Here is an 8858-nt window from a genome sequence, read left to right as displayed (position 1 = left end):
TCCTTCCACTCCTGTTGTGTCGATGTGTATTTCCCACACTATCCCTCCTGTCCTTATTGCTTCGACGGGTATTTCCCATGTTGGTCTTTCTGCTCCGGCTGTGTCGAGGGGTATTTTTTCATACGCTGGTTAGTTTGCTCTCACTGCTTAGTAGAGTATTTCACCTGCAGTGTGTGTATCTCCAGCAGATTGTGCTAGTCCCTAGTGTCTCGATTTGTTGTTATGTTTGTGTGAGATGTTGACTTTAAAAGATCACTGACAGCCATCACTGATGCGTGTGCTCACTGTAGGACTGAGTGAGTGAGTTTAGTTTTACGCCGCACTCAGCAATATTCTCACTGTAGGAACATTGTGATGGAATATTCAAGTGACTGATAAATGTGGTCAGTGTGTTACAATAGAATTGTATACTTGTCAGGCCAACTTCTTTGTATTCAATACCATGATGAGTTTTCCTCTTTGCAATAGATGACGTCTTTTCGTATGGTGTTTTTTTTCTGTGATGCTTCATTTTGGTGTGAGATGTCTCACATTTGTTTTTGAAGACCCATGTCTGTATCATGTAAGTATTAGTTGCCTTTGATTGCCTACTGTGTCTTATGCTATTCTGCGATGTCTCATGTGAGTTTGAGGTGCCTGTTGTTAGTCTCACGTATGTTAGTCTCAGGTGTCACTTGTTAGTCTTACGTATGTCAGTTTGTGGTGTCTCTTGTTGGTCGTACTCATATCAGTGTCTCTGGTTGGTCTGACTGATATCAGTGTCTCTGGTTGGTCTGACTGATATCAGTGTCTCTGGTTGGTCTGACTGATATCAGTGTCTCTGATTGGTCTGACTCATATCGGTGTCTCTTGTTGGTCTTACTCATGTCAGTGTCTCTTGTTGGTCTGACTCATATCAGTGTCTCTTGTTGATCTTGCTCATGCCTGTGTATCTTGTTGATCTGGCTCATATCAGTGTCTCTTGTTGGTCTGACTCATATCAGTGTCCCTTGTTGGTCTGACTCATATCAGTGTCTCTTGTTGGTCTGACTCATATCAGTGTCTCTTGTTGGTCTTACGTATGTCAGTTTGTGGTGTCTCTTGTTGGTCTGACTGATATCAGTGTCTCTGCTTGGTCTGACTGATATCAGTGTCTCTGCTTGGTCTGACTGATATCAGTGTCTCTGCTTGGTCTGACTGATATCAGTGTCTCTGGTTGGTCTGACTGATATCAGTGTCTCTGCTTGGTCTGACTGATATCAGTGTCTCTGGTTGGTCTGACTGATATCAGTGTCTCTTGTTGGTCTGACTCATATCAGTGTCTCTTGTTGGTCTTACGTATGTCAGTTTGTGGTGTCTCTTGTTGGTCTGACTCATATCAGTGTCTCTTGTTGGTCTGAGTCATATCAGTGTCCCTTGTTGGTCTGACTCATATCAGTGTCTCTTGTTGGTCTGACTCATATCAGTGTCTCTTGTTGGTCTTACGTATGTCAGTTTGTGGTGTCTCTTGTTGGTCTGACTCATATCAGTGTCTCTTGTTGGTCCGACTCATATCCGTGTTGGTCTTACTCATATCCGTGTTGGTCTTACTCATATCCGCGTTGGTCTGACTCATATCAGTGTCTCTTGTTGGTCTGACTCATATCAGTGTTGGTCTGACTCATATCCGTGTTGGTCTTACTCATATCCGCGTTGGTCTGACTCATATCAGTGTCTCTTGTTGGTCTGACTCATATCAGTGTTGGTCTGACTCATATCCGTGTTAGTCTGACTCATATCAGTGTTGGTCTTACTCATATCCGTGTTGGTCTTACTCATATCAGTGTTGGTCTTACTCATATCAGTGTTGATCTGACTCATATCAGTGTTGGTCTGACTCATATCCGTGTTGGTCTTACTCATATCCGTGTTGGTCTTACTCATATCAGTGTTGGTCTGACTCATATCCGTGTTGGTCTGACTCATATCAGTGTTGGTCTGACTCATATCCGTGTTGGTCTGACTCATATCCGTGTTGGTCTGACTCATATCCGTGTTGGTCTGACTTTTGCCAGTTTGATTATGCTCATGTGATAACTACGTTTGGGTTGATTCTAAAACATGAAGACATGTCCTTTCCGACAAGATTTCATTGTACCGGATCAAACCACCACATAAACATACTTACAAAGAGAGATATAATACTAGGTCCAGCTGTTGTACCACCAGATCTGTCACAGAGAATAACCGTAATCCTTTATACAATCACGGGGGGAATTTGAGGGAAGGGCTGAACACCTGAAAGGGGAGTGGAACTCGTCACGTTCCTTTCTTGGAGTATCCCACCAGCTTCCATTTTCCTTCTTTCTAGTTGCCATGAAAACTAACTGGTGATAAATCCATGACTAATGTTTGTTAGTTTTGGAAGTTTATTATGATCTGCCACTTTGTCACAAAAATACCATAAATCATGCATAACGGTTTTGCTTATTTTATAGACTAACTATATTTTGACCTGGAGGGGTTCGCTTCAAAGTTATCCAGAAATCATATGTTTGGTGTTGAATTTCAAAAACCTGCTGCCAATTTGAGAAATTCTAAAGGAACACAACCCTGTGCACTGAAAAGAACCCTCGAATCCGTTGGTATATGACCAGATAGTGGCCACATGAACACGTGCATACACCTAGTTGCGGGAACAGCAACGTACAGTAAACTTGGGCAAAGTACTGTGACTATGTGTTCCAGTCCACCCAGCTGTCAACCGGGTACCTCGTTAGGATGAGAGAGCCACAATAATCTCTGCGCGCCTAGCAGGAGCAAGAGTTGTATACTCCCCTGGGAGTTGAGAGTGAAATATGATGTGCTGTTGAGAATGACATCCAGTGTTCGAGGGAAAAATACCAGTGCCTTGAGCATGCACTAGTGCGTGGCTATGTGCGCTATATAAATATCCTATATCTATACTGACACAGTCAAACAGCCACAATATGGTCTGTCTTGTGTAACCCAATGTCCTTGCAATATAGCTGTTAGAAGTACCCATTTGTTACATTCCTGTGGTCCATTCTCGAGGCGCCCATGTCAATATTGGAATTTTCGCGTGAGATCTTTGTCGTGATTGTTCAGTCTTCACGACAAACTTGATTTATACCCACTGTACAAACATTACTCGTGCATGGAACAATAATTACAATTGTGAAACTTCGTGCAAAACACGTTCAAATGTTTTGGGTTGCATTTTGACAAAAAGGAACATGATGGTTGCGTTCTATACCATCAATGCTCTTCAATAATGTTACTAGTTAGAATGCATGTTTGGGATTACAGCAACAATTATGCATGTGTACTTTCTTTTGCTCGTGAGTTTTACTCTCCATAAACATGTGAGAAAATAAAGATCATCCATGCATCTAAGGGATTAACAAAACCAAGAATTGAATTGTTATAGAGTAACAATGTGGAATATGTTTTGTACAGTTTTTACATTCTATATTGTTTGAAATAAAGACCATTTATACATTTCATTTACTGTATACTAAATGTTACTGTAGAAAATTCATCTGGCAAAGGTAAACACACCTCAGATAAGCTCCTTTCAATAACCATAAATTAAACCCTATCGCTTCCCTCTCGGCTTGTCAAAACAACTACCGCTGTATACCCTTCAGTATAGCCTCCGGCCATGACTTCCTGGTTAGTATCCCATTATCTTCTGGCTAAGCTCGTGAGCACTGCTCACTCCATTGTTTTAAGTTTTCTGAATTACCTTTGCCAGTCTCTGTGACATTACACAAGCCTACGGCGTAAATATGCCACACTACTGCATTGTTCATTTAGCTTTAACCAAAAGAGTTATTGTGAAACATTGCCGCGGGTCTTACCCCAACAGGTTTGACTGCATGTTCCCTGCACATAAATACAGGGTATCGTCCCCTCATCTTCACTCTTGAACTGCAGTCAGACTTGTTGGTCATATTTTGATATTGTTCAGGTAAGACCATGCATTCTGTATTTTGTGTATGTATTACTTGACTTACGTTTCATTTATGAAACGTTACTAAGTCGATGTTGGATTTACTATTTTGTACTTGAATTATTTTGAACTTATATCTGATTAAATTTATAACTCTCATTGTATTACTTGAATACGTATGATTAAAACATTCACTGGTAACATTTATGTAACGTGTACGCTTAATAAAGTTATATCCTATTCTATTGTAAGTCATGATATGAAATATTAGACCCTATATTGTATATATAACTTACTATCATTTTACTCTTGATGTTATTCAGGTACTTCTATCTATATAATAGTAAAACATACAGACATAAAAGTAATCTACAACGATGTTATCATTTCTGATATCTGTTGCAGACGATATTAATAATCCACTGATCCACTGAAATTTCATGTATAGCCTATCTACCCGAGTACACACTTGTGTTTGTACATCACCAACCCTCATGTAAACATGCTCACCCCCTATCGTGTGTTAAGTACATCATCCTATCATGCGTAATGTATCACCATTGGCTTCCATCCTTATCCCCAATCATGTTATGTAAACATATCCAATCAACTGTAATGCATTACCGTTGGCTTCCATCATTGTTATCTTAACTATCGGCTTCCTATCAGTGCTTGTTTATACTAGCTTTCGTTAACTGATTCCACTTGTTACTTTGTTATTGTTTTACCTGTACATATAAATACACCTCTGTATCCCTTTCTCAATCACCTGATGAAGGAGTAAGCATTAACTCCGAAACGGTGTGTTCTCTCATAAAGAAGTTGATATCCATAAAATCTTCATTCTTATGTATTTACACTTCTAAATGACATTCAAAGACTTGTATACTAAATGTTACTGTAGAAAATATATTCCACATTGTTACTCTATAACAGAATCACAGAATATCAAATCAAAATCTAAGCCAAACACTGAATATTGGTATTTCAGTAACAACTGGATCAAGCGACCTGTACGTTGTTTGTCGTAAAAATATACAGTGTCGATTCGGTAATTAATTAGTAATTAATTAGAGTTAAAAGCCTGGGTGTCCTGTTGCTTGATTAGTTTTGTGTTACCAGACCTGATGAGGTCGCCGTGATCTTTGTTGATTTTGGGCTTGTGTCCGCGGACTGGAAGGTTTTTACCTCACTTTGCCACTACCCTGGATGTTGTCTTAAGGAAAATCTGGCTATTGTCTGTTATCAATACACTAGCTACAGTGGACGATGTCTTCACAGTGTGGGATCACGTCATCGTCCACACGTGACAATACTAGCAGTCGGTTTTTGCAATGCTGACAATCCACTGGTTGTGAATATATTTGTCATTGCATCTTCTGTGGCATTGTAGAAGTTGCTTGGTACAATGCTTACAATGTTAGCGATAAATATTTTGTTTCATTTTTTTTTTTTTTTTTTTTTTTTTTAGTGCGAAGTTTCCTATAACTTGTTTGAGTGGCATTTTAGAAGTTAAGGTGTACAAATAGGACAAATTGTTATGGATAACAACTTCTTTATTTCGATACAGATTCTTGTACCTTTGTCAAGCATCATAAGTGCTATCCATAACAATTTGTCCTATTTATAAGTTTCTTATAGATTCTTGTACATAATGTCCTTGATGTCTACCACAGTCCTTTACTGTGATGAAGTGTCCCTGATGTCTACTATTTTCTTGTAGTGTAATGAAGTGTCCTTGATGTCTACTATTGTCCCGTAGTGTCATGAAGTGTCCCCGATGTCTACTATTGTCATATTGCGATGTAGTGTCCCTCATGTGTACTATTGTCCTACATTGTAATGAAGTGTCCCTGATGTCTACTATTGTCCTGCATTGTAACGAAGTGTCCTTGAGTCTATTACTGTCATGTAGTAGAATGAAGTGTCCCGTTGTAATGAATACATGGACTTAAGTTGAGTCGTTGTACATGCATCCAGGTGTGTGTGTGTGCGGGCGTCCGGGCCGACTGGAGCGCGAGCGTGAGCGTGAACGTGTGTGTATGTAGTTGGCTTGGGGGTGGATCGGCTTCGGGTGGTGTGGAGAACCATAAAAAATGTTTCCGCTGTACATGACAGTGGTCCCTCCTCCACCAACACCGTTCCCCAGTCTTCTGCTTTACGTCATCGTTGTACTAGCGCTTTAAATTTTGTCAAAATTCAGTTTTCATATTTCTTTAATACTGAACAACAGGGAACATGTTTTATGACTCAGTGTGAAGAGCGGACAATCGGATGCCGTTTCCTCTCTCTGGTTTATGATAACTCCGAAAATAAAAAAAAATGTCTTCATGTTATTCCATGGCGTTGCATTGGCCCTTTTCAACATGAGCTACGCGTCAAAAAATACAACGTATTATCCTTTCTATCCATATTTACCTGAAGTGTACGCACAGATTAATCCGTACATCCTCCTTACGCCAGAGCTAACAATGATAGATGGGTCTGGAGTAGAAACGAGGACGTAGTGGTTGATGCATATGAACAGTATGTGGATTTATGCATTTGCAACACGCGCGTGTGACGAGGCTTCATTAGCACCGGCTGTATGATTAATGGGAAGAATGAGCTAGGTTGAGGACACACAAACTCTCCTCCACACCGCATGGATCTGTGCTTCAACAGGGGAACTGGAGGGCACACAAGCTCTCCTCCACACCGCATGGATCTGTGCTTCAACAGAGGAACAGGAGGACACACAAGCTCTCCTCCATACAGCTCGGATCAGTGCTTTATCAGAGGAACGGGAGGACACACAAACTCTCCTCCATACAGCTCGGATCTGTGCTTTATCAGAGGACAAGGAGGGCACAGAAGCTCTCCTCCACACTGTAATCTGTGCTTCAACAGAGGGACAGGAGGACACAAGCTCTCCTCCACACTGTAATCTGTGCTTCAACAGAGGGACAGGAGGACACAAGCTCTCCTCCACACTGTAATCTGTGCTTCAACAGAGGGACAGGAGGACACAAGCTCTCCTCCACACTGTAATCTGTGCTTCAACAGAGGGACAGGAGGACACAAGCTCTCCTCCACACTGTAATCTGTGCTTCAACAGAGGGACAGGAGGACACAAGCTCTCCTCCATACAGCTTGGATCTGTGCTTTATCAGAGGAACAGGAGGACACACAAGCTCTCCTCCATACAGCTCGGATCAGTGCTTTATCAGAGGGACAGGAGGACACAAGCTCTCCTCCACACTGTAATCTGTGCTTCAACAGAGGGACAGGAGGACACACAAGCTCTCCTCCACACTGTAATCTGTGCTTCAACAGAGGGACAGGAGGACACAAGCTCTCCTCCACACTGTAATCTGTGCTTCAACAGAGGGACAGGAGGACACACAAGCTCTCCTCCACACTGTAATCTGTGCTTCAACAGAGGGACAGGAGGACACACAAGCTCTCCTCCACACTGTAATCTGTGCTTCAACAGAGGGACAGGAGGACACAAGCTCTCCTCCACACTGTAATCTGTGCTTCAACAGAGGGACAGGACATATCTCCCGATGTTACACAACTCCCATTTATATCGCCTGTAACGAGAACAACAAGTATGAAGGTAACAAGTATGAAGGTAACAAGTATGAAGTGAATGAAGCAATAAAATAGAGATAGCTTGGGTTCGTGAGAGGCATTTAGAAGTTGGTATTCAGGTACCAACAACATGATGCTTATCTCAGTTATTGTATACACAACGTTTCCGGGCTTTTCATCTTTGAAGGGACAAGGAAAGTGTAATGTATATAATCAAAAGAAGTTGGAATCCATGATACGTTGTTGTCCACCAGTTACAGTAGATATGTACAGACCGTGATCCACCAGTTACAATAGATATACACAGACCCTGATCTACCAGGTATAATAGATATATACAGACCGTGATCCACCAGTTACAGTAGATATATACAGACCGTGATCCACCAGTTACAGTAGATATATACAGACCTTGATCCACCAGTTACAGTAGATATATACAGACCGTGATCCACCAGTTACAGTAGATATATACAGACCATGATCCACCAGTTACAGTAGATATATACAGACCGTGATCCACCAGTTACAGTAGATATATACAGACCGTGATCCACCAGTTACAGTAGATATGAACAGACCGTGATCCACCAGTTACAGTAGATATACACAGACCCTGATCTACCAGGTATAATAGATATATACAGACCGTGATCCACCAGTTACAGTAGATATATACAGACCGTGATCGACCAGTTACAGTAGATGTATACAGACCGTGATCCACCAGTTACAGTAGATATATACAGACCGTGATCCACCAGTTACAGTAGATATATACAGACCGTGATCCACCAGTTACAGTAGATATATACAGACCTTGATCCACCAGTTACAGTAGATATATACAGACCTTGATCCACCAGTTACAGTAGATATGAACAGACCGTGATCCACCAGTTACAATAGATATACACAGACCCTGATCTACCAGGTATAATAGATATATACAGACCGTGATCCACCAGTTACAGTAGATATAGACAGACCGTGATCCACCAGTTACAGTAGATATATACAGACCTTGATCCACCAGTTACAGTAGATATATACAGACCTTGATCCACCAGTTACAGTAGATATGAACAGTCCTTGATCCACCAGTTACAGTAGATATATACAGACCGTGATCCACCAGTTACAGTAGATATGTACAGACCATGATCCACCAGTTACAACAGATATACACAGACCCTGATCTACCTGTTACAATAATATACAGATTGTGCTCCACGAGGTACAATCGATCTATACAGATCCTGATCCACCAGTTACTGTCGATACATTCAGTTCCTGATGCACCTGATAAATCGATATATCCCAAGCCATCCTTTACAACAGATATATA

The 8858-nt window shown here is 41.2% G+C and overlaps 1 protein-coding gene across 1 annotated transcript; it reads right to left on the bottom strand.

The window, feature by feature from the left end:
* Window positions 1-1686: 1686 nt before the first annotated feature.
* On the bottom strand, window positions 1687-2007 carry LOC137284054 (oviduct-specific glycoprotein-like). Its single transcript, XM_067815709.1, has one exon. It carries the CDS (start codon window positions 2005-2007, stop codon window positions 1687-1689), a length of 321 nt encoding a protein of 106 aa, XP_067671810.1.
* Between the last annotated feature and the right edge of the window lie 6851 nt (window positions 2008-8858).

Source organism: Haliotis asinina, chromosome 5 (assembly GCF_037392515.1).
Source record: "Haliotis asinina isolate JCU_RB_2024 chromosome 5, JCU_Hal_asi_v2, whole genome shotgun sequence".
NCBI lineage: Eukaryota > Metazoa > Mollusca > Gastropoda > Lepetellida > Haliotidae > Haliotis > Haliotis asinina.
The sequence above is the reverse complement of the archived record's forward strand: the minus strand, read 5'-3'. Positions and strand labels throughout refer to the sequence as shown.

Bases quoted from the DNA above. Each gene is read 5' to 3' on its own strand.
- LOC137284054 (XM_067815709.1), bottom strand. From the start codon at position 2,007: ATGAGTCAGACCAACACGGATATGAGTCAGACCAACACGGATATGAGT.